General features: G+C 52.9%; 1 protein-coding gene across 3 annotated transcripts in view; it reads left to right on the plus strand.

Annotated features, from left to right (window-relative positions):
• Window positions 1-24,756, plus strand: part of NRXN2 (neurexin 2) — a 107,324-nt gene that overhangs the window by 34,691 nt on the left and 47,877 nt on the right. Inside the window, exons 6-11 of one of the 3 annotated variants that reach the window (XM_006860969.1) lie at window positions 3,196-3,240; window positions 11,370-11,531; window positions 12,174-12,612; window positions 16,588-16,974; window positions 17,113-17,316; window positions 23,440-23,466. In XM_006860969.1, the coding sequence (XP_006861031.1) occupies window positions 3,196-3,240; window positions 11,370-11,531; window positions 12,174-12,612; window positions 16,588-16,974; window positions 17,113-17,316; window positions 23,440-23,466 (1,264 nt within the window). The remainder of the gene's footprint in view (window positions 1-3,195; window positions 3,241-11,369; window positions 11,532-12,173; window positions 12,613-16,587; window positions 16,975-17,112; window positions 17,317-23,439; window positions 23,467-24,756) is intronic. The other 2 variants (XM_006860970.1, XM_006860971.1) reach the window with 2 other exon arrangements.

Here is a 24,756-nt window from a genome sequence, read left to right on the forward strand (position 1 = left end):
ATTGAATTGTCTTGCCCTCCTGGCAAAAAAACCCCAAACAATTCTGTTTTTCTCCAAGACCAGAAGAACGCCTCCCCGATGCTGCCTCTGAATCCATTCACGGCTGTCTCTGTTTTACAGCATTTCTTAGGTTGCGCCTAACGTCCTCTGCTAACCAGGAGTTCAAACCCAAGGACTGGGTCTTATGTCTCTTTTCATATCTCACCTAATTTTCCTAACAGTTCTGTGAGGTGAGGTAGGATCTGTTAGTCTCATTTCACCTGAGACTGACTCAGCAGATTAAAGAACTTATGTTAGGGACCACACAGGGCTGGGGACTCTAGAGACAGGGGTGGGAGAAGCTGATCTCTAACTTACAGTGGAGTAAGAGGGCTTGAACTTGCCAGGTCTCCAGCATGTTGTCTGGGTGACTAGTTAGCTGTTCAGTGGTAAAATTAGAAGTCTGTGTGACTTTAAAGTCACTCCATTTTTCTGCTTTCCTGGGAGGGTCTGGGTAGTGTCATTGATGTAAAATGCAAAAGAGGGACTGTAGTTAGTTCATGTTGTGGTTTTAGCACGCTGAGAAGTTTCCAAATCTTGAAAGGTCCTGCTTGCATCTTTGAGTAGGTTGAACCCTTCTTTTCGTTGGTTTGGAAATTTCTCTTACCCAATTTCCGCAGAAATTGCCTTTCTCCTTCTTTATTGTATAACCCTCCTTCTTGGTTTTCTTGAGTTTCTGGAGCCACACTCAGGGTTCCCGGGGGAGATGGAGTCTAGTTGTGTCCACAGTCCTTGGCCATGGCTTTGGTTCCCTTGTTTCTCCTCACATAGTCTCCTTGGTGCTCCCAGGCTCCAGGAGCTCACTGGTCATCACCGTGAGTGGGAAGAAGCGGTCAGCTCAGCAGAGCCTGGCGTTTGGGGAGGCACAGGCCATGGGACACAATTGGCCTCTCAGGCATGATCGCAGGGATTGGACTCTGAATCCCCAATACCTAGGCATAGAGGGACTGCTTTTCATCCACTCCAACTCTACCATTATCAGAGGGAGGTTGACTTATTTGGCAAGTTAGTGGAAGGCCCAGGCTTTGAACTCACGGCTGTGTCTATGCAGCTGATGTCGTGCCTCCAGTGCCTTTTGCTTGCCTTGTTTGACAAACACAATGATACCGGACAACTCTTCCCTTCTTGGGCGCAGTTGGTTTAGCTGCCCTGGAGCAAATTGTTCCTTCCTTTCAGGATAGTCTTCTTAGCTTGACGTACTAATCTGTTTACTGTTTGTCTTCTTCATGCCCCAGTCACTGCACCTGCAACTAAACACTCCTCTTCCTGCGATGTAAACTGCCTTCGCACCACTGATAATGAATATTGGTTGTTCAGTATGTCTTCCAGCTGCTAAATATTGAATTCTGTTATTTTTAATTATACAGGGCTCTTATTAATTGTCTTACTGAATTAGTCCTGTGCCTACTGGTTATAATAACGTCTAACGAATGGATGTACCCTAGAGTACCTCCCGTTGTCTCCATCACACCTCGGATGTACAATTTCATATTTAATGGGCATCAGGCATCTCCCATGCTCCAAGTAAAGCTATCTCTGCCCCTTTGACATCTCCTTCCCAAAGAGCAGGGCTGTTTTGAAGGTGGTGGTGGGTGCAGCCTTTGCCAATGGGAAGATTAAAGGAGGTGGGGACTTTAGAGATGGGAGTAGTGGAGGCTGGTTTATAGCTTAGGAGGAGTAAGAGAGTTTAGAGGTGGGTGGGTCTCTGTGTCTCTTTTGATGGTGTGTGTATGGGGTGACTGTGGGGTGGAGGCTCAGAGGTGTCTGGGTGTGTGGGGAAGGGGGTTGGGATGCTGGTATAGCCTTGTGGGGTGGTGATGGGAGGATTGGGTACCCACAATAAGGGAATGGGGAGGCAGTGTTTGAAGAACCAGAAGGACTCCTGGGGCAGTGTGGACTCAGAAAAGTCCAGTTGGGCAGGAAGGAGGAGATCCAGTCCACTCTGGGTAGGAGGAGGGTCTGGGCCGACAGCTGTAATGTGAGCGTGGACACTCTGCCAGTACTCAGAGGGCAGCATTTCCTTTTCTCTGTTCTGATGGCGACTCACTCTCTTTCTCAAGGGAAAGAAGAATAAACAGAGAGGAACTGCCCCCCCCCCCCCCACATAGCCACCAACCACTCCCTGGATCTATTTGCCTCTCCCCATCCTCAGGAAAAGCAGACACCCATATCCCCTCATGCTCTTTGGGAACCCCTTCCCATTGCCTCCAAATAAAACTGCCTCTCATCCTTGCCAGGATTTTGATTCTCTAGGCCACTTTCCCCCAGTTGAGAGCCAATTGGCCCATCACCAAACCATGAAGCATTAACTCAGCATAGTCACTGGTCAGCCAGGTGGCCCACACCAACTCGTTCTGTAGTCCTGTCTCTGCAAAGTCAACTGGTTGACCAGTTAGCCAACAAACCCATCGGTCCTTTTCCTGAGTCAGTAATCCACTCCTTTCTCACATCCCTTGTTCCCTTCCTGCACCTTATCCCCAACTCCCTAACCTGTCAGCTGATAGGACTTACTAATACTGCATAATTGGATCTGCTTCTTAACCCCCTGCCTTCCCTCTCTCACCTTCTGTTGGAAAACCCCCGTTGCCGACTCTGTGTGTGTTACTAACACGCTTTTAACCCAGGGGGTGCCAAGGGATGGGGCAGGGACAGGTGGGCAAGGTATGAGTGAAAAACCGAACTAACCTTTCTGTCTCATCTGCGGAATGTCGGCCATTTTTTAAGTCTTTGCTTTCTTGGTCCGGTTCTTTTTTTGTTCCCTTCTTTACTAACCACGGATCTAACTGTTCCCTTCGCTGCAGATGGCAATTCTCTGGAGGGGTTGGGGTAGGGTGGGGTGGGGAGAGGAATCCAGAGGAGGGGCAGGGGAGGGAGTGGAAGAAGAAAGGGTTTAATTTATGTGTGTGTGTGTTTTATTTCCCCCTCCCATTATAATTTAATTTCTTTTTAACTAAAGAGTTCAACAGCACCTGAAGTGGGAGGTGGGATGTGTTCTAACAACCAGTATCTCGATGGCTATTTATTTCTCCTCCTTCCTCGAATTTCACAGTTGGTCATTTTATTTTTCTTTTCTTTTCGTTCTGTCCTTTTGTTGTTGTCTTTGTTTTTGTTTTGTTTTTTGACACCCCCCCTCCCCTCCCCATATCTCCGGTGAAGCACGCAGGGATTGGACACGCTATGGTAAACAAACTGCATTATCTGGTAGATATCACTCTAATTGTCTTACCGTTTGGTTTGCCGTGGGTTTTTTTAACTGTTCGATTCTCCCTCTTTTGTTTCCTTTCCCTTTTTAGTTTTTGTTGTTTTGCTTTTCCAATTGTTTTTTTGCGTCCTAGACAATCTTTGGATTTTGCTTCACTTTTAGTTTTCCTTTTTTTTTTTTTCCTCTTTAATCCAAATCCAAAAGACAAATGGCAATCGGAGAATTTGGCCTGTCCGCCCTCACCCTGACTCCTGAATTCCGGTTCCTGGCCAGAGAGACCTGGGCCAGTCCGGACCTCATCGGCTCTGGTCAGACCAGTCCCGAGTCAGGCTGCTGCTCATTTCTATTGTTTCCTGGTTGTTTTTTTTGTTGTTCCTTTTCTCCCCCCTGCCCCTCCACTCCTACCTCCCTCGTTTTTTTTTTGTTTGTTTGTTTTTTTCTCCCTCTTTGGTTTAGTTTCTTTCTTGATCTCCTGAAAATCCATGGAAAACACCATCCCATGACATGCTGTACCTCTGATCACTGTCAGCTCCCCGGATGGCGGCACCTCAGACTGCGGAGGGGGCTGGGGGTGACACTTCCAATGGCAGCCAGCTGGCTCGGGGCTCTGGGGCGGTGGGGCAACCTTAGAATGGGGCTGTACAACTCCACCCAGACTTTATGCAAGTCGTTGACGTTCATTTTGGGGGTTGCTCCATGCTGACTGCCAGGGGAAAGGTGAGGCCCCTTCCCCCCTTTCTCATTCTGAGGGCTCCTGTTCTGTCACCCCCACATTTTGCATGGCATGAATGGTCTTCTCCCCACCAGGGATAGCGTCCAGTCCCCCCAAAGCGCTCTGCTGCTCTGACTAACACTGTGTCTCACACTGTCTTCCCTGCCCTTGTACCCCTCGCCTGTCGCATGGCTCCGAGGAGGGGTTATTGCCCTTCCCAGGAGAGGCTGAGAGGAGGACGAGGCCTGGTGGGTGGGGTTGGGAAGCCTTGTCACCAGGTTCCTCTGTTGGATGGGATGCAGTCCCATGTGGGTGTCTGTGTCAGTACAGCTGGCGTGTGTGTGGGTGCCACTGTGTGTAAATGTTGGTATGACATTCAGGGGGTGTGAGTGGGAACACTGCTCTGCTGGTGATCCCACATGTGTATGAACTGGTGATCCGACATGTGTGTGAACTGGTGATCTGACATGTGTGAACTGGTGTCCACGTGTGTCTGGGAGCTTGGTGAGGACTCTGCATGGAGGTGGGCATGTTGTGTGTGTTGGGGGGGGGCACGGGGAGCTGGGGACTGTCCCTGAGGTCTAAGGACCCTGGTGAGCGGGCAGGAGAAAAGCTCGGGGCTGGCCCTGAGGCCTGGGGACCCTGGTGGGGGTAGGAGGGCCTGGGGGCTGGCTGTGAGGTCTGGGGGACATAGTGGGGGCAGGGAAGAAACTAGGGGCTGGCCCTTATGTATTAGGGCCCTGGTGGGAGGGCAAGGGAGGAGCTAGGGACTGACCCTGGGAGTCTGGGGACCCTGGAGGGGTGGGCTGGAGGAGCTGGGGCCTGGCCCTGAGCGTGGAGCCCTGGTGAGCTGTGTGCCCTCCCCTGGGATTCCCTCAGTTCTGACTCTGCAGCAGCTGGTTAGTCATTGCCTATTAATAATGCAGCGTGATTGAGCGCCAGGCTGGGGACCCTGTGGATGGATGGGTCTGTTCCCGTGGGGCTGGAACTGCTGGGGGCAGCTGCCTGACCTCCCAGCCTCCTAGGTCTGTGTGACTGGCTGACCAGTGGAGCTGCTCATCTAGGGGTCTTCCACCATCCCAGGAGGCTCCACTCTGGGGCCACCTCTGCCTTTCTTGCAGCTTCAAGAGGTCCAGGTTTCCCTGCATCAACAGTGACCAGTGTGGTCATCTTCTCTGCCTGTCCTTGAGCTAGTTAGTGCCCACAGCCAAAGCCGCTCCAGCTCTCTCCGGTCCTCACGTGGAGCCCTACGGTGCTCACAGCACCACCCTCCATGGGGGCTGTTCTACCAGTGGGTGCTCTGAGGAGTTAACTCCCTCACTGTGGTCAGGCCAGGTCACAAGGACTAGTCAGGGGATGGCCATTCAGTATTCTTTTCCGTATGTATTTCACAGGATTTGGGGGACAGGGGAGAAGCAAGATAAAACCCAGATGGTCCTAGTAGAGTCCTAGAATTAGGCCTCTACAGACTTTCCATCAAGACTTAGTTCAGCAAAGAATTGACCAGTAAGCTGGGGCCTTGAAAGTGTTTTCCTCATCTGCCAAATGGGCTGCTAATATTTCTGCTTGTTGTATGGGACCAGTATGAAGATCAAACAGGATAAAGGACCTGAAAGTGTTTGTCCTCTGTAAAGGGGATTGTACTTTATTAAGCATTACAAAATGCTGATGGTTTCAACATTTGCAGTACAGGGAGGTGTTTTGTTTTTTTTAAAGGAGTGATTCCCATCCCCTAGTAAATCCTGGAGAATATGGCATCTCTGACCCCATGGAAATCCTCTTACTTTCCCTTCTTGCGAATTAGTCCCAAAATAGCTGCATAAAACCCCAGAATGCTGCAGGAATTGGGCTGGGGGTGGTGGTGGTAGTGGTGGGGAGAGAAGGAACATTACAGTGATACAGTGACTGGGTTAAGTTTGGTGATGTCTGTGACTCTGAGTGGTGTCAGCCCTGGTGAGAGGAAAATACCAGAGAAATTCCAAGTCTCAAAAGCCCATGCTCTCCTGCATGAGCTAGCACAGGCTGATAATCATATCTGGTTGTCTCTTGGTGACCCCAGTATCTTCATAAACCCACAAACCTGGTCCTAATGCTTGAGGTCAGCTCTTTGAACCCAGAGAATGGGGTTTACCTTCCTATTTCCAGACATCCTTAAGACATGTTTCCTTCAATGAGGTATTTAGTTTTACTGAGGTGCTGGGCTGCAAAGTCATTGAACCTCAAGGTCAATGGTTCAAGCTCACCAGCTGCTCCTTGGAAACCCTATACAGGGTCGCTAGGGGGTGGAACCAGCTGGACAGCACATAACAATAACAAACAACTTAAGAGGTTTCTTTCCTTACTGACTATTTCTCAGTGGGTTGCTAGGGGAGTATAGACCAAAAAGGCCAACCTAACATAATAAAAAGTTAAATAAACAACAACTGAAAAGAATCCCAAACAAAAAGTTCAATCCATTGAGAGGTTTGGGTAGATATGACCAGGCTGATGAAAGTTTTCTTGTAAACATAACCATAGTTTCTTAGACATCACTTAGAGTCTTTGGCTCTTCTAAGGAGCCCTGATGGCATTTTAGGATAAACACTGGACTGTTTAAGCACAGGCTGGCGCCTCAAACCCACCCACAGCTCTGTGGGAGAAAGATGAGGTTGGCTGCTATGTAAAGATTTATTTATAGTCTTGGAAACCCTATAGAGGGTCCTATGAGTCAGAGTTGACTCGGTAACATTGGGTTTGGTTTTGGTGTGTTGGCTCTTCCAGTCCGTATTCACTGTAGTGAATGAGCTAAACTTGTCCCTGACTGGCCACATGGTTTCCCGCCACTTTCTCTGGATCTTGCTTTCTCCGTCTTTTGTTGGGAGTCATCGCTTCCGGTGATCTCATTTGATCCTCGGGGTAAGCCTGCAGAAAGCCGTCAAGTCGATCCATCTCATAGTGACCCCACAGAACAGAGTAGAAAATTCCTACTGGTGTTCCCCAGTACATCTTTCTTCTGGGGAGCAGCCGGTGGGTTTGAACCACTAACCTTTTGATGAACAGCCCAATGATAAAGCCACTGTGCCACCAGGGCTCCTTGGGAATGACAGATGTAGTTAAACCTCTTTGACAGATGAAAGTCAGAGAGGGAAAATGAGATCACTCAGAAAAATGGCCAGGACTTTGGGGGACTCGGGATATCTGAGCTGAAATCTATTCCCTCTGTCTGTTCTCTAAACCCAATCCAACCCACTCTGACTCAGAGGGACTGCGTAGGACAAAGGAAGTGCCCCATGGGGATTCCGAGACCGGCATGTTTATGGGAGCAGCAGCTGGATTTGAGCCATTGACCTTTGGGTTAGCAAGCCAAGTGCTTTAACCACGGTGACACCAGGGCTCCTTCCTCTGTTCCCAAACTTGATCAAATCCATGTGTCAGATTTACCAGTAGGGCTGTGGGTCTTGGTAGATTCCCTTCTTGGCTTCATACCAAACAGGTGGCAAATGGGAACACTGAGCAGGACCCTTCCCTCTCCTTAACTCACTCTCTGGGCCACCTTAGACTCACAGGTCCTTGTGAGAATTTCATGACTGCCATGGATGCTCGCAGGGAAAAACTGGCCTATGGATTCTGTTTTGTCTTCAATGTCAAGGGGTTCATAGATTCCAAAGCCCACCCAGTTAGTCACTAGTTAAAAACATCTGTCCTCAGTTTCTCTCCAGAGTAAGTTCCTTTCCCTCAGAGGTCAGTGACGCAGGGGACTGAGAAGGTTCTAGGCCCTGCCAGCCTTTCCCCCAGGCATTTGGGCATGGGGTGCCCATGTGGGAATATTTATTTCCAGGACCTGATTTCACTCCCGAAAGGAAGGGGAGGGAAGCAGAGCAGAAGAGAGGTAGGACCAGCAGGGGGACCCCAGAAACCACCCAGATGCAAGCTGTCTCTTCCAGCCACTTCTGGCTACCCTCCCTGCCCCTGAGGAGGCTCTGTGGTTCCTAGCACCCTTTTGTTGGGCTGAATGTGCTTGCAGTAGCACCACTGCACCGTCCCCTCTCTCGTGTACACAGTGCCCACGAAGGGCTCCCTTGTGGGTGTTGAGGCTCAGTGTGGGCTAGGTGCAGAGTCTGCCCGGCCTTGGGGCCCTGCGGAGGTCCTGCTAGCAGAACCGAAAATAATGGAAAGGATACTGTTTGGGTTGGGAGAGTCCAGTTGTGTGTGTCCCCCTGATGTGTGGTAGCATGAGTGTGTGCAAGTTTGCTGGCTTGGTGATGGGCGGACACAGTCCAGGAAGGAAGGTCAGAGCTGAGGATCCTTCCTGTCCTAGTGGGCACTCCTCTCTCTCCTCCTTGGAAGAAAGCTCCTCCCTCCGGCCCCCTCAGCTCTTGGCCTCCATCTCTGCTCCTCTCTGTCACCCCCACCCCTGCATGTCTCTCCTTGCGGCTGCTTCCTCTTCCTCCCCTGCTGGGCCTGGCCCCCCCACCCCGCACCTCTAACCTGCACACAGGTGTTGTATAGCTGTCCGGCTGCTCTGTGTTGCCTGACCCCTTCCCCTTCCTCCTCCCCCGCCGCTGGCCCCACCCTTTCCAGAAGCTGCGAGGGGGGTTGGGGGGCAGAGGCATCACGAACCCCCGGGGTGGAGGGGGATGGGGGAACCATTCCCCCGTTTCCTGCTTTTACTAACGAACCTGCCATTTTTGTGTCTGGACTTTGATTTGTCTGGGGGAACAGTCGGGTGTTACTAATCTGATCATTGTCCTCCTTGCCTTCCCTAGAGACCTCCCTCCATCCCTGACCCTTGGCTTCCTTTCCACTCAATACCTGTCCCCCTCTCCCCCAATTTGACGGCCCTTCCTCTGTGTGCACCTGTTTGTTACCCCACCTCCTGCTACCCTCCCTCCCTAGACCAGGGATCTCTCTAAAACAATGGCTGTAAATTTGAGGGGCAAATAAGTGGGTGGTTAAGGTCAGGGACCCAGGTGTGGCACTTTAGAATAAGCACTGGACTGCTAACCACAAGGTTGGCAGTTCAAACCCACCAGCTGCTCTGGGTTGCTATGAGTGGGAACCAATTTAAGGCTGGGATGATCCAATGGGGCAGACCTTCTCCAGCAGAGAGCACTGTGTGGGAGGGTGCAAGGCCAGATTTATGCCTGGTCTCAAGGGGTACCCCATCCCCAAGTCAGGCCCTATCTCTGAGAGCAAAGGGAGGAGGAGGGGACTGGCCAAGTAGGGAGGGATATGAGAGCCTAGGGGGTGGGAGCCGGCCAGGGCTCGGAGCACACTGAGGGGTGTAGGTGGGTGAAGAAGGCGGAGCTTGCCTGTTGAAGGTCACAGGAGAACACTCTTTCTGGGGAGCTTAGGGGTCAGGAGTGACCCTTTCCTTGTAGAGAGACAGGCTGCCCAACACAGAGCCCTCCTGAGGGCCTCTCAGGGTCCAGGGCAGTGATACACTCAGACTAAGTGCTTACTCTCCAGGATTAGGCTCAGGAAAGAGTAGCATCCCAGTTCCCAAGATCTCGTTCAGCACTGGGGGAGAGAAGTGGGCATTCACCTCAGAAGTCCCTCCATCCCACCGCCCCTTTTGCCCTTCATCCTGGCCCCCTTCTGCCCTCCCTCTGGCCCCTTTCTGCCCGTTCTAATCTTGTTTGCATGTTTTTGTGACTAATACTTTGACCCTCCCTTTTCTACCCAGATCTTTACCTCCCAGCCTCAGGGTGTGGGGTAGAGGGAAGAAGAAATAAACAGTCACGACCACCTTTCCTTTCTAAACCACACTCAAAAGCTTCCAAACTGCCACTTCCACAAAGACACCCCTTCGCCTCTGCCCATGAACGGACATCCCCCAGCACAAGGTCTGATGGTTCTCTAGAGGTGGTCCGTTAGCCCTCGATCTGCTCAGCCTCAGCCCGCTCCAGTCCAGCACCACAGGGCCCTGGGCAGGGGAGGGGGCGGCTTCCCTTGCCTCAGTCCTACCCGTGTCCCTCGAGAGTACCTCCCCTGACCTCTAGAGTCACTCCCAATTCCCAGAGACAGTGGAACCCTGGAGACCAGGAAGATGGCTGTGGCATGTGGGTATGGACTGGTATGGGGTGGGGGGACACATCACAGGAAGGGACTAGAAGTCACCTTTCTGGAGTGTTCCCATGGCAGACTTTTCAGGGTCCAGGTGGGTATTTGCCTGGGGGTCAGAGAGTTCCCCGTCTTTGTCACCCCTCCCACCCCCCCAGGTCACTGCTGAGTCCCTCTTGCCTCTTTGGAACACTAAGCACTCTCCCATCTCGTCCCATTGTACTTTCTTACCAGAATTTCCTGCCTGTGGTACAGGCCTTCATGCTACCTACAAGTAGCACGGTGTTGATTGTAGAAAAGGTAACCAGATCGGAGGAAAAGCAGTGTAGGCTGATGAAGAGGTCAGGGGCTGCCCAGAGAGTGTCCTGAATACCGACACACCTTGTTTTATTGCGTGCCGCATTATTGCGCAATGAAGATGCTGCATTTTTTAGATAAATTGAAAGTTTGCGGCAATCCTTCCTTGAGCAGAACCTCTGGCGCCATTTTTCCAAGAGCATGTGCTCACGGTGTGTTGTCTGTCACTTAGTGGTCATTTTCACAAGAGTTTGATCTTTTTTTTCACAATGCGATTGCACACTTTAAGTCGAGTGTAAACGTAACTCTTCTATGCATGGGAACTAGCCCCCAAACATTTGTGTGACTCGCTTTGTTGTGGTGCTCTGGAACCAAATCCACAGTATCACTGAGGTCTACCTGTAGAGGGGAACCCGAGGAGTAAGGAGCCAGATTTGGGACGGGGCCAGGAGACGTGAGACTTCTATGGGTTTGGGAGGTAGTGGTGGGGCCAGCCCTGAGGGGTTAGGGAAGGGCCAAGACTTCCTGGAATAGCTGAGTTCTTGTTTTCCAAGGCCCCCCTATCTTCCATCTTCCTTCTCCCTCATGGGCTGAATGAGGGAGCACCCTCAGCACCCCAGAAGGAGAGGGGACTGTGCCCCCTGCCCCATTCAGGAGAAAGCTCTGAAATGACATGTTGGGTATTCACCTTCAGTAGGAGAGAAATGAGGGTGCCATCACATCCCCCCAAATAGGGCCTATCCTGGGGTCCCCACTTCCATTCAGAGGAACATCCAGAGCCACTTGTTGGCCCTTGTTCACAACGGGTTCTTCATGTGACCTTTGGGCCTCTGCCTGCTGAGCTGGGGACTCAAAGGGGCCCTTAGCTCCCTCTGAAACCATCAAATCTTGTGCTGGCTCTTCGTCCTCCTCGCCGCTCTGCTCCACTGTTCCTCCTCTGAGACAAGCAGACATAAAAATGGGGGGTCCCCTCCCCCGCTGCCCTCTGGCCCCCACCTCACCCAGCCTGTGCCTCTTCCCAGAGAGTTGATGCCGGTTGTCTCCTTGTCTCCCCCCCTCCCTCCCTGGGCTGGGCAGGTGACCATCTCGGTGGACGGGATCCTGACCACCACAGGCTACACACAGGAAGACTACACCATGCTGGGTTCGGATGACTTCTTCTACATTGGGGGCAGTCCCAACACAGCTGACCTGCCGGGTTCGCCCGTCAGCAACAACTTTATGGGCTGCCTCAAGGACGTGAGTAGGCTAGTGAGGGCTGGTGCCAGCCCAGGCACCCTGTGGTCCCTATCTTCAATCTGGTTTAGTCTGACCTGGCCAGCTGCCTGGGTCCTCTGTTCCTTCCAAGTCCATAGCAGGGGAGGTCCCTTCTTCTAAATCCAAGACCCAGGCTCAGTCAAGAGCCTCTCCTTTTCTGGGAGCCTTTCTGCCCTCGTCCTTGTAACACTGAAGGTCCTAGGAGAGGGTGTTGGGCATGAAGACCTGTGTCTCAGTCCTGGCTCCTGCACTCAGTCACTTGATGACCTTGGGCAGGTCACTTAACCTGTTTCTTCATTTGTAAATGAGTGGTCAGGTTGTGGAGAGGGAGTGGAATTGAAAACACAGTCATTTAGGGATTGATAGAGAGATGTGAACAGTGATCAATTGAGCAGGCTCAGAGTGCCCACCGGCTGAGCCGCCCGTGCTGGTGCTGGTGCCAGGACACAGGGCAGAGGAAGCAGGGCAGAGGCTTGGTCACGGCCTCTGTGTGTGAAGCTCTAGAATGGAGGCCTAAGCCACCTGGTTAGTGGCATTCAGCAGGGACCACCAGGGATGAGCGGTGGGATCCCATGGTGGCTGATGGCTGCTTTTGCTTCTTCCCCGACCCTCTCATCCCTGAAGGTGGTCTATAAGAACAATGACTTCAAGCTGGAGCTCTCCCGCCTGGCAAAGGAAGGGGACCCCAAGATGAAGCTGCAAGGGGACCTGTCATTCCGCTGTGAGGATGTGGCTGCCCTGGACCCAGTGACCTTTGAGAGTCCTGAGGCCTTTGTTGCACTGCCCCGCTGGAGCGCCAAGCGCACTGGCTCAATCTCCCTGGACTTCCGTACCACCGAACCCAATGGGCTACTGCTCTTCAGTCAGGGCCGGCGTGCGGGGGCTGGGGCCGGGGGCCACAGCTCTGCTCAGAGGGCTGACTACTTCGCCATGGAGCTCTTGGACGGCTACCTCTACCTTCTACTGGACATGGGCTCTGGGGGCATCAAGCTGCGGGCATCCAGCCGCAAAGTCAACGACGGCGAATGGTGTCATGTGGACTTTCAGAGGGACGGGCGCAAAGGTCAGGGGGCCTCTGGGCCCTTCCCCTGTCCCTGACCACTCCCTTCCAGCTCCGGGTCTCCTTGTTGGGGGCATTCTGTTTGACAGTATTCTTAGCATTCCTCCCTTCCTACCTGGTGCCCGGGTGGAGGGGTGCTTCCACTCACTGGCTGAGTGACTTTAGACACATTGCTCAATCCCTCGGAGCTCCGGTTTCCTTCTCTATAAAAGGAGTGATTATACGGAAGGCCTCTAGCATAGGGATGGAGCGAACAGCTATGAAAGCATTCCATTCTCCTCACAAAACAACAAAACCCAAATCTTCCCAACTGCAAACAACCATGGCACTCAGCCCCCCTCCCATAGCACTCTGGGTTTCTCAGCTGTATTCAGTAATTCACTGCACTTGCTCACACAGAACTCGGCCACTAGGGGAGTGAACAGGTACAATTCAGGGTCAGAAATGCTCAGGGCACAGTTGTTCCAGCTGTGCCCACAGGCAGGCCTCTGTCTGCTGGCTGATGTTACAGAGCTCTTTTAGGGTTGTTATAAATGCCCACAGGATTCGCCACTCCACCATAAGCCTCAGCCTGAAGGCACTTGGCTTGAGGTCTGTGGGTCAGTAAACCAACTCCCCCAACGAAGTGCTTGGCGGTACCTCACTCTGCCAGCAAGCCTCCTGCCAGGAGTTGCTCAGCTTTGCTGGGAGCTCACTGTTCGGTCTCATCCTCTGGCTTTTGGTCCTGCTGCTATTGCTCCTCTGCCACTCCTTTAGTGCCACAGGTTTCTGCCCCTGGGTCAGGGAAGTTCAATGTGCAGGATCTCGGCATCCAAAGAGTGTGCTCCACTCCTGATTCTTTCTTCTTGACAGTAGAGAGATCCCCCACTTCTTCTGCTTCTGAGACAGCTGATTTTATACCCATCAGGATGGCAAAATTAACCAATCACAATTAGCCCTGTTACTAATCACTCATATGGAAGCATCTAATCCATCAGCATCGTCCCCACCTTTTCTTACCCAGATCTATGAGGAAAAAGTCATTTGGTGAGAGTTTATAGATATTAAATTACTCATCGAACCACCCCAACTATGCCTCCCTTCAGTCTAGATTGATTAAACTTTTATTAACTCACTTCAAGAAATATTTATTAAGCACCTGCTGGGTACCTAGTGCTGATTTGGTGCTGTAGGGTAAACACTGGGCTGGTAACCACAAGGTCAGCAGTTCACACCCACTAGCTGCTCTCAGAATCCGTACACAGGGTCGCTATGAGTTGGAACCAGCTGCACCGCACACAACCACCACCACCATCAACTGGGTGTGAGGCGCTGTCCAAGGTTCTGGGGAGACAGTTGGCAGTGAATTAGCCAATCTTGGCTGTCATGAAGCTTATCTTCTTGGGGAGGGGACAGTAAACAGCACTCCCTTCCTGGCAACAAGCCTTAAACAGCAGCAAAACAGCAGTGGAGAAAACGGGACAGGCAGTGCTCTTTCTGGAATCTTCTGCGGGTTCTGTCCTCACTGCCCACCCCCCTTTTCCTTTTCAGTCTTCCTTGCTCATCCCTTCTTGTTTTCTGCCTCCTGATTCTCTACTCTTTACCCCTCTCCATCTTGTTGAGCACAAGGGAATGATCCCAGAAAAAGAATTGATACAAATGCAATCTGACACCTCATCCAATGTAAGCATTTATCAATGTCATTTAGCACTGCGTTCCCCCTCCTAGTGGTCACCAAAGTGGTGAGTGGGTGACTGTTCCTCCCCATGCACGCAGGGAGGAAGGGGCTGCTTTTCAAGGGCCTGCTTACTCCTTCTCCTTCCTTCCTGGACTTTGTTAAATCACCTCATTCCTGGTTTGTCCTCATAGAACATTCGCTGCTGGCCAGGGCTTTTCTAATGGGCCATGGTACTGCTCCAGGCTAGAAAGCTGTGGGACCCTGCAGGGGACTCCAGGGCCTTTCACTCCTCTGTGCCTTCAGGAAGTGGCCCTGTTAGCCGCACGCAAGAGATCTAGCTTGATCAGCTGTGGACATTTCTGGTGGTCCATCCTCACCAGTGTACACACAACTTGGCATTCATCTCAACAAGGCACTCTTTGACCTTTTCCAGGGTCCTCAGTGCCCACGAACCACAGGCCAGTATGCCACTTTGATTTCCTCTCATTGGACTCTCCATTCCATTAGAACCCAAACCAAACCAGTTGCCATTGAGTTGGTTCCGACTCATGTGATGCAGAGCAGAACTGTGCTCCATAGGTTTTCAGTGGCTAGAATCTTTTGGAAATTGACTATTAGGCCTTTTTCCTGAGGAGTCTTGGGGTGGATTTGAACCACCAACCTTTCAGTAAACCATTTGCTCCACCTGGGGACTCTGTCTCTTGTTATACACCCATTTATCCATTTTCTTATCCCTCTTTCCTTCCCTTTCCTTCTCCAACATTCCGGGCAATTCACATTTATGGGGGTGAGGGGGCAGTGTCAGGCAAGCAAACTTACTGGCACTGTGGGTTAGGTGTTGAACTACAAGGTTGGCGGTTCAAACCCACCAGCCACTTGCAGGAAAAAGAGGCTATCTGTTCTCATAAAGATTTACCGTCTTGGACACCATATAGGATTGCTCTGAGTTGAAATGAACTCCCGAACAGTGGGGTTGGCTTGGTTTTAGGGAGTCCAGGCAGGTGGTGGTGGTCTAGAGAGGCCAGCATTGGGGGACTGGAGAACATTTCAGACAATTGGTGACTCTGGCTGTGTATGGAGAAGGGGTGAGTAGGTGGTCCTTGTTTAGGGGTCTGGCAGGGGGAGTGGGTTTAGCAGCAGAGCATCGGGGCATCTGACATGTTTCTGAGACATAACAAGTGAGGGGCTGCTATTAGCATGAGGCACACTGTAAATAAGGAGCTGAAAGGAGCTCTGATAGTGTGGTTACAAATCAGGCCGTGAACCGCAAGGTTGGCAGTTTGAAACTGCCAGCTGTTCCGCAGGAGAAAGAGGAGGCTTTCTGCTCCTGTAAAGATTTACAGCCTTGGAAACCCTGTACAGGGTCGCTATGAGTCAGAATCGACTCCACGGCACATAACAACAAAAATCTGTACACGAACCCCTATTTCCAAATGGGATTTTCAGGGACTAATTTCAGTGTCTCTTGAGACTAAGTGGAGTCCCTGGGTGGTGCAAATGGTCATTGTGCTCAGCTATTAATCAAAAGGTTGGAGGTTCAAGTCCACCCAGAGATGCTTCAGAAGAAAGTCCTGGTGATCTAGTTCTGAAAAGTTAGCCAATGAAACCCTTAAGAACATAGTCCCACTGTGACACACACCGGGTTGCCAGGAATTAGATTCCACTTGGATCGACACCATGGTTTTTTGTTTGTTTTTTACATGCCTGGTGCACAGTGAGAAAAGCTCACTGTGGAAAAATGAGCTTTAAATGTTAGTGGAAAACCAAGAACCATAATAAAAACATTAGACCAAGCCAAAAAAAAAAAAAAAAAATAGCAACTCTGGCCTCTCTCCTTCCAGCCTCCTCAGGATCTCTGCTCGCTCTTGGTCTGAGGGATGGCTGGGGGAGTGATCAGGGAATGTTCCAACTCTTTAGCATAGTGGTTACCAATTGGACTGCGAACCTCATGGTCAGAAGTTCAAAACTACCAGCTGTTCTGAGGGAGAAAGATGAGGCTTTCTGCTCCCGTAAAGATTTACAGCCTTGGAAACCCTGTACAGGGTCGCTATGAGTCGGAACCGACTCCATGGCACTTAACAACAACAACCTCTGCACAATTCTGAGGTCTCAGGTGGGGGCTGGAGTTTGTACAGAGCTCCACAGCTTGCTGCCACTTGAGCTCTTGGACTTGGAGACCTCTGTCAAGCAGTATCTGTCACTGAGCTTCCACCCAGGGCTGCTGCTTGGGTGGGTGCAGGAGTGGATGAGGGCATCCTGGCAGGGTCTGTGACCCGTGGCGTTTGCGGGCCACACTGAGGCTCACTTTTCCTCTCTCTTAGGTTCCATCTCGGTCAACAGCCGCAGCACGCCATTCTTGGCCAGTGGGGAGAGTGAGATTCTGGACCTGGAAAGTGAACTGTACCTGGGTGGTCTACCCGAGGGGGGACGAGTGGACCTGCCTCTGCCCCCAGAGGTGTGGACGGCAGCTCTGCGGGCTGGCTACGTGGGCTGTGTGCGTGACCTCTTCATAGACGGCCGCAGCCGAGACCTGAGAGGCCTGGCGGAGGCACAGGGTGCCGTGGGCGTGGCGCCCTTTTGCTCCCGGGAGACTCTGAAGCAGTGTGCCTCGGCCCCCTGCCGCAATGGGGGTGTCTGCCGAGAGGGTTGGAACCGCTTCGTCTGCGACTGCATCGGGACCGGCTTCCTGGGGCGGGTCTGCGAGAGAGGTGAGGCTCTGCTGGGCACGGGGTTCCCACTCTCCACACCCAGGGTGACCTCGCCTCCTGACCCTGCACCCCTTCCTCAGGCTTGTCCTCTGGTAACGGTCTCTCCATCTTCTCTCTCCGTCCACCGGCCCTGCGCAGAGGCCACGGTCCTGAGCTACGACGGTTCCATGTACATGAAGATCATGCTGCCCAATGCCATGCACACGGAGGCAGAGGACGTGTCGCTGCGCTTCATGTCCCAGCGGGCTTACGGGTTCATGATGGCTACCACCTCCCGCGAGTCCGCCGACACCCTGCGCCTTGAGCTGGACGGGGGGCAGATGAAGCTCACGGTCAACCTCGGTAACCACCCGCCCTTTGCCTCCTGGTCCTCCCCGGCCTGTCCCATACACCCCCATATCCCTCTGTCTGGAGAAGCTGGTTGGGGTACCAGTTCCCGGCACCCTCTATTGGTGGGCTTGGAGGTGGGAGGGTATGCAGCTTGGAGGGACGTACCAGGTCTGACAGAACTGTGAGTGGAGGAGACTCAGAGGGCGACCACAGGCATGCCAGCTGCCCTCCCAGGGCACATATGTGGAGCCGCGGCAGCGCCTGTTCTGCGCACACGCATGCGTGCTGGCATAGCTCACCCGGTTGCTCATTCATTGATTCATTCGTGTGGGAAGCGCTCACAGACGCCTCCTGGTGCTCAGTCTGAGCTCAGGGCAGCGACCAATTTAGAGATGAGAACGAGTCTGCGTCAGCTGCCCTCGTCTGCCCGCCTGTGCCAGTTCATCTCTGGGGCTGTGTGTAGGTGCACGTGTACCCACATCACCTTCCCTTTGTCTAGCACTGGGTGCACCCACTTTTGAGTCATAGTAGACCAGGGGTGAACTCTCTCTCTCTCTCACACGCACACACACACACACACACAAACAACCCAAAACCTGTTGCCATGGAGTCGATTCCTATAAATGGCGACCCACGTGTGGCGCTGTGGGTTAACACTCTGGACTGCAAAATCATTTGAACTGCAATGTTGGTGGTTCAAGCTTACCAGCCATGCCTCGAAAACCCTATACAGGGTCGTTATGGGTCGGAACCGACTCGACAACACTTAACAACAACACGTGCTACAGAGCAGGCTTGAACTCCGTTGTTTTCTTGCCTGTAATCTTTATGGAAGCAGTTGGCCAGGCCTTTCTTCTGTGGTGCTGCTGGGTGAGTTCAAACCACCAACTTTTTGATTAGCAGCAAGGACAAACCATTGGTGCCACCCTGGGACCTGTGAAAAGATTTCATAGGCATTAAAACCTAACCTAATGCTGTCTAATATTTCCTGAATCAGGGTTACGACAGGGCTGCGTAGAGCCGCCCCATAGGGGTTACTGGAGAAGCCACAGCCATACCTTTCTCCTGTGGAACAGCTGGTGTGGTGGAATCGCCAGTCTATCAGTTGGCTGCCAAGGGCTGAACCACGGTGCCATCCGGGTTTCTCACATCGACATTACTCTGTGCTTTCTAGGTTAGGAAATTCACATACACATGCGTCCAACATCACAAAGCTAGTGATGGGAACAGGAGGCGACTCTGGATTGAAGCCCAGGTTATTTGCCTTAAAACTGAGGTCTGTTCTCATGATCTCCTCGAAGGTCCTGGAACAGAGCTAGGGCCACTGCCCCGTGCCAACTGGCGCGCTTTTCTGCTCGTGTGTGAGAGCAACAATACTGGTGTTCACCAGGCAGGACCATGAGTCCTGTTGTCTTGCTCTGGGGGGCTTCGGGCCTCTGCTCAGAGGCAAGAGGAGTACAGCAGACTCACTTATTCAGCCAGTGTTTTTGGGGTTCATTATGAGTGCCTGATAGGTTCTGAACCGGGGGTACAGCAGAAATAAGACAAGGCCCTCATCTTGTAGAGTGTTTCCTCCAGGGGAACCTTGGGAGTGTGGAGGTCCTATGCTGTCCACCTCAGGCAGGCCTCTCTAAGTCTCTAAAACAGTAGCACCCAGAGACCTGCTGTCTGCTGGACCAAGATGAGACCCTAGTCTCTTGTGAAGAGATTAGGTTCAATGTTGGAGACAAGACAGGCTTTGAGCTTTTGACTGTTTATCTAGAGCTTCATCCCAACATTGACCTCCAGGGCAATTTGGGACAGACCAGGGCTTTTGGGGGGCCTGTTACTTCATTAATAAATTTATACTATTCTTTCCTTTTCCCCCCTTTTGGCCACTTGGCCTTTGTGCTCCCAGGACAAAGATTTGCTAAGAGAGGTTGAGGCTGGAGAGGGGGAGCTGTGTGCATGGGAGGTGGACCTCATAGGGGGTTGGAAGTGTTCTTTTCTTCTAGAGGCCATCACAGGCCATGGAGAGTGGGAGGTGGATGGCGGGCAGCTCTGCTGGTGAAAGCAGGCTGGGAAACAGCCCTTGGCCAACCCTCCGCAGGCCCAACACCTCCTTGCATTCCTGAAACTGTCACAGGAGGGACTAACCTAGGACTTCACACACGGCCCTGTATTTAGCCCAAGGCCCAGGATGCATGCCCTCCATGAGGCTGCACGTCCGGCGTGATGAGAGCCAGTGGGTGGGGCCATCTACCTACAAGGCAGCTTCTAGGTGCTTCTTTCTTCCTTGGATGTTTTAGGTCCCTGGGGAGAAGCTGGAGTTTGTCTAGAGTGGACAAGAGGGAGATGATCTAGTGGGACCTTGGGACTTTCTACCCTTTGAACTCTCTTCTCTTTCCCTTGGCTGGCTCCCTGCTCTCTGTATGCCTCACACAGAGAACAAGATATCCTCCTGCAGGCCTAGTGTTGTCCCCTTCCTGCCCTGGTCATGCCCCTGCCACAGACATGCATGTGCTGAGGCGCCATCTCGAATGTAGCCCATGAAAAGCCAGGCATACATTCAGAGGTGTGTGGTCAACAGGTAGGCACCTGCAGACACACAGGGAGTCCATACCCAGCCTCAGCCTGAGATGAGATGAGCCTTGGGTTCAAAGCCTGGTGGCTTATTCCTGGGTAAGTCACTTAACTTCTCTGAGCCTCTGTTTTCTTACCTGTAAAATGGGGAGAAGAATCTTCACTCTGCCACTTTCCATGTGGTTTTCGATGGGATCGTGGGTGTGAAGATATTATACAGATGCAAGACCCACTTAGAGACCTGCTCAGCTCCTCTCAGTACTGGGAGGGGGACCTAGGCTGAGAACCAGGTCTATGAATTTGGTTTCTCATAGTGTGACCCAGTCTGGCCCCCCACCTCAGGAGCCCCATTTTGAACCCCATCCTTCTGACCAGGGCCGCACCAAGGCTCCTGGGAGTTGATCAAGGGGAGCCTTCAGGGTGTTGCCCTTTGGCCTCACTTTCTAGCAGGTGGCTTTGCAGCTTACCAGGTGTAGCTAATGATACAGGCACTGTGCTGGGCCCTATTGTGAAGAGGGACCTGGGACTGTGGTAACAACTTGGCAGGCCTGGGGAGGAGACCCTTAGTGGTAACCGACTAAGGAGATGGGATGTTTTCTAGACATGAGGGGGCCCCACATGCTGCTGCTCCTCCTTTCCAATTAAAGGTCTCCCACCCTACCCCAAGCCTTCACCCTCCTGGAGCCCTCTGCTGTCCCTTGTCCCTAGAAGATGGTGATGTCCCTTGGGTTCCTGTTCCAATGTGACCCTGGTCCCTACCTTCTGCGTAGGGGTGCCTCTGGTGCCTTCTGCCCAACCCTGGAGGGCCCCCATCACCTGGGCCCATGCAACCAGCCCTGAATGAGGCTCAAGAGGAGAAGCTGAGGGGCCCTTAGAAATCACTCCGGCCAGCAAGCGTCCTCAACCTCCTTCAATGTCAGGAGCCTTCCTTCTGAAATCCCCATGTGTGGACCTAGTTCTGCCTCTCGATCCACACAGAACACGTCTGTCTAACCCTCATTCCAGATAGGCGAATTCACTACCACGGTGGTGTTGTGTGCCATGGAGTCGGTTCCGACTCATAGCGACCCTGTACAGGGTTTCCGAGGCTGTAAATCTTTACAGGAGCAGAAAGCCTCATCTTTCTCCCGCAGAATCGCTGACCTTGCGGTTCACAGCCCGATTCGTAACCACTACGCTACCAAAGCTCCTTGAATTCACAGTAGCTTTGAGATATCCATTTTCACAATAGACAGGAAAAGAATAAATACTATTGGAAGGGTTACTATGAATTATTGACTACCACGTTGCAGAGCCTTTAATCCCTGGGGTCATGGAGGGAGGTGGTCTCCTGCCTGAGACCCTAGGTTCTTTCAGGGGTTCCTGAACTCCTCCCATAGGCTGGCTTTGAACCAAGGCTGCAGCAGGAGTGCCCACCCCGACTCTGTGTTGCTGGCCAGTGGGCTCTTGATTCTGGTCTAGCAGAGAGCCCAGGAGGAAGGGGACCAGAAGGCCAAGTTCATTCCCTGAGTGTTATGTCCTCGCTTGGTCCCATCTCCCTCATGCCCTGATTGACTCTGTCTGGCAGGGTGTTGGTGGGTCTGTCCATCTGCCTGGGAGATGCAGGCTGTTGCTGGGGGCTCCCTGACTGTGCGCTGGGTGGGTGTGCACAGGTGGGGCTGTGGGGGCTGAGTTTCTTCCACCCACACTCAGATCCTGGCTGCCTTCCTTCAACCCCACCAGAGGGGGCTGCTGAGGGGAGGCTTGCTGCAGTGGGTGGGTCTGGAGCTAATAATCTCTTCTTCAGACAGACGGACGGACACCCGAACTTCCCTCTGAGGAGGGCAAAGTCTTGAGCATCTCCTGCCCTGGGCCTCTTGGCCCTCCCAGCCCCCTTTTTTCTTTTTTTGGACCCTTCATTGGTGAAAACTCTGCTGGTTCCGAGAGTCCCCGTGAACCGTCTCCAGGGTCTGGCACCCTCTCACCCCCATCCTGTGTCTTCTTTCCGATGTCCCCCTTTCTGACCTCATGTTTTCTCTTCCTCTTTTCTCTCACTCACACTCTACGTCTTCTCTCCCCACCCCCCACTTCCCCGTGGTGTCCAGCGTCTGCTCCTTTACCCTCCTGTCCCTCCTCTGCCCCTTCTTTTGGTGCCAGGCTGTGGCCGAAGGTCCCGGCTGCTCTGCCCACTCTTCTGCTGCGGTTGACAACGCGTGTGGAGCTCAGCTGTACTGCCCGAGGGGCTCATGGCCCCCCAAGTCCCAGAGGGCCTCTGTGCATCTCCACTACAGGAACCTTCAGGGGCCCAGGGGATGCCAGGTGCCCCCCACCCCCACCCTTTGCTTCCTGGGCCACCAGTGTGTGGACAGAGCTTGTCCTGGTAGGCGGAACAGGCTGCCAAGGATACTGCTGTTCAGGGGGTGCTGAAAGGGACCCTCTCGGTGAAGATGGGCAAGCCCCTCAGTTCTCAGAGGGAAAACTGAGGTTGGGGGCGGTCACAGTGAGTGTAAGTACAGAGGTTAGGACTTGAACTAACTGCAAAGTCGGCAGGTCAAACCCACCTCAGAAACACTATACAGGGTCACTATGAGTCGGAACCGACTTGATACCACTTAACTTCCACCTCATAGTCTAGAACTTTCTGCCGTTCCAGGCAACCCCTGTCTTCCTCAGGTTGAGGCAGCATCTGGGTCTGGTGGGATGGTGCTGGTGTCCAAAGGCCTAAAAGCAGAGGCTCATGGAACCTCAACACTGTCCCCTCAGCAAGGCCTGCTGAACCCCAACTGTGGCAGTATGTCCTGCCAGGGGGTTGCAGGCTCTGAGCAGACTGTGCTTTGTGGCCTGTAGGGTCCTCGACCCCAGAGTGGGAGGGCAGCAGTGTCAGGGGTGGGGTAGTACCAGGCCATTTTGCTCAGGGTGCCTGTTTGCACCCTCAGAAGTCATAGAGGGGCCTGTTTGTGAGGTGTTTGGGGTGAAGGACCATGCCTGACCCCTAGTGGCAGACTGGCATCCTCCAGGAGAGGGAGAAGAAGGTTCCTGAATGGTGGTGCTAACCCCCTGGGACTTTGGGAGGTGAATGGCCACGGGAGGGGGACCCTGGGGCTGACCCCTCTATTCAGCTCAGAGTCCAGAGGTGGCCCAACCTGGACTCTGAGCAGGGTGTCGTCCCAGAGCAGGGGAGGCAGGGCCCTTGGCTCCTCTACCCATCCTCCTCCCTGAGACTGGAGAGATGGGGGTCGGTCAGGCCCTCACCCCCGGTGACCCCCGGTACGACTGGGATCCCCAAGGTGCCCATCTCCCTCAGACATGAGAGGCCTGGGCCTCTCTAAGGAGGGGGGGCACAAGCCCTCTCCCATCACCCAACTGCCCTGCTCCTAGTTCTGGGGAGGGTTGGAGCCCTTTTGGGGGCAAGAGGGACAGGGGTCCTACTGAGGAAGGGGAGAGGCACCTGTGCACGCGTGGTCCCCGGAAAGTGGTCCTGGGGGGGATCCCCCATCCGCAGAACCCCTCCCTGTGAAGGATGTAAAAAAACAAAAAAACTTGTTCTGCCTTTTTGTCTCCCCTCCCCCTCTGCCCACCCCATGGCCCCCCCAGACTGCCTGCGCGTCGGCTGCGCACCCAGTAAGTGGCTACCCTCTTCTGCAGAGACCCAAGGGGACTGGGACACTGGGCTCTGGGATTTGAAGAGGGGTGGTGGGGGAAGGATGAAGCTATATTTGTAGGGTAAATGGCAGGTGGCCAATGGGTGGGGGGAAGGAGCAGGTAGGTGTTGAGGGTGGAATGGGTGTAGTTGGGAGGGGCTGAATGGAGCGAAGGAAGCAGAGCGTCTGGATCAGGAGGCTCCCTAGATGCTGGGAGGGGGAGGCAGATTCCTGGTCATCCCGAGTCTGCGGGATGATGGAGGGAAGGTAAAAACTGAGGCTTGAGTATCACCTGCCACAGGACCGTAGTGCTGTTACAGCAAGGAGCCTCCAGGGGGCTGGGGATAGTCCTCTGCGGCGCAAGAGATGGCCACAAGGGGGCGAACGTGACACACAGGAAGGAAGATGAGGGCAGGGAGGCAAGCAGGCTCAGATCCTCAAAGTTTAGCCCAACACAGCAGTTTGTGTATGGGTCGGGGACAGGGGCGAGTTTCGTCCAAACAGAGTTTCTTTCAGAGGAGTCAGATGGAAAGTGAGAACGGACTTTCCTGAGCATCTGAGTATGTCTGGGCTCAATGCTGTGTGAGTGTTTCTGCATGGTGTAGAGGTAGAGTCTGGGTGTGGTTGGTGCTTTGTGTGTGAGGGAGAGTCCTGGGCATGTGTCAACACTGCTTGTGCACCGGTACCAGTTTTTCTCAAGTCAATTCCAACTCGTGGCGACCTCATGTGTGCCGGTGTAGAACTGCGCTCCATAGGGTTTTCAGTGGCTGATTTCTTTGGAAGTGGATTGTCAGACTTTCTCCCAAGGTGCTTCTGGGTGGATTCAAATCTCCAACCTTTTGGTTAGCAGCTGAGTGTGGTAACTGTTTGCACCCCTCCACCCCAGCCAGAATGAGTTCTGAGGGGCTCTGAGGGATGACATGGGAATTCAGCAACATTTGAAAGATAAGTATGTTTCATTTTAGACTTGAATTGATCATTCTGGCATTGAATAATAAATGGTCACAGTTCTCAAGAAAGAACATGCCCTTCTTTGCCCATGTGTGTGGTTGCATGCCCTGGTGTGCACAGAAAGACCTCAGTGGGTCCTGTTGGGAGTGGGATTGTGTATGTATACAGTTGTGTGTACAGTCATGAATGTGTGGGTGTGCATCTTTTTAAAAGGTTTAAGACAGTTTTAAGTCTGTGCATATAGACTGGTCTTTAACTGCTGGTGTGGATTAACGCGATGGACTACAACGTCGGTTTGAACTGCAAGGTCGATGGTTCA

This window comes from Chrysochloris asiatica, unplaced genomic scaffold (assembly GCF_000296735.1).
Source record: "Chrysochloris asiatica unplaced genomic scaffold, ChrAsi1.0 scaffold00040, whole genome shotgun sequence".
NCBI lineage: Eukaryota > Metazoa > Chordata > Mammalia > Afrosoricida > Chrysochloridae > Chrysochloris > Chrysochloris asiatica.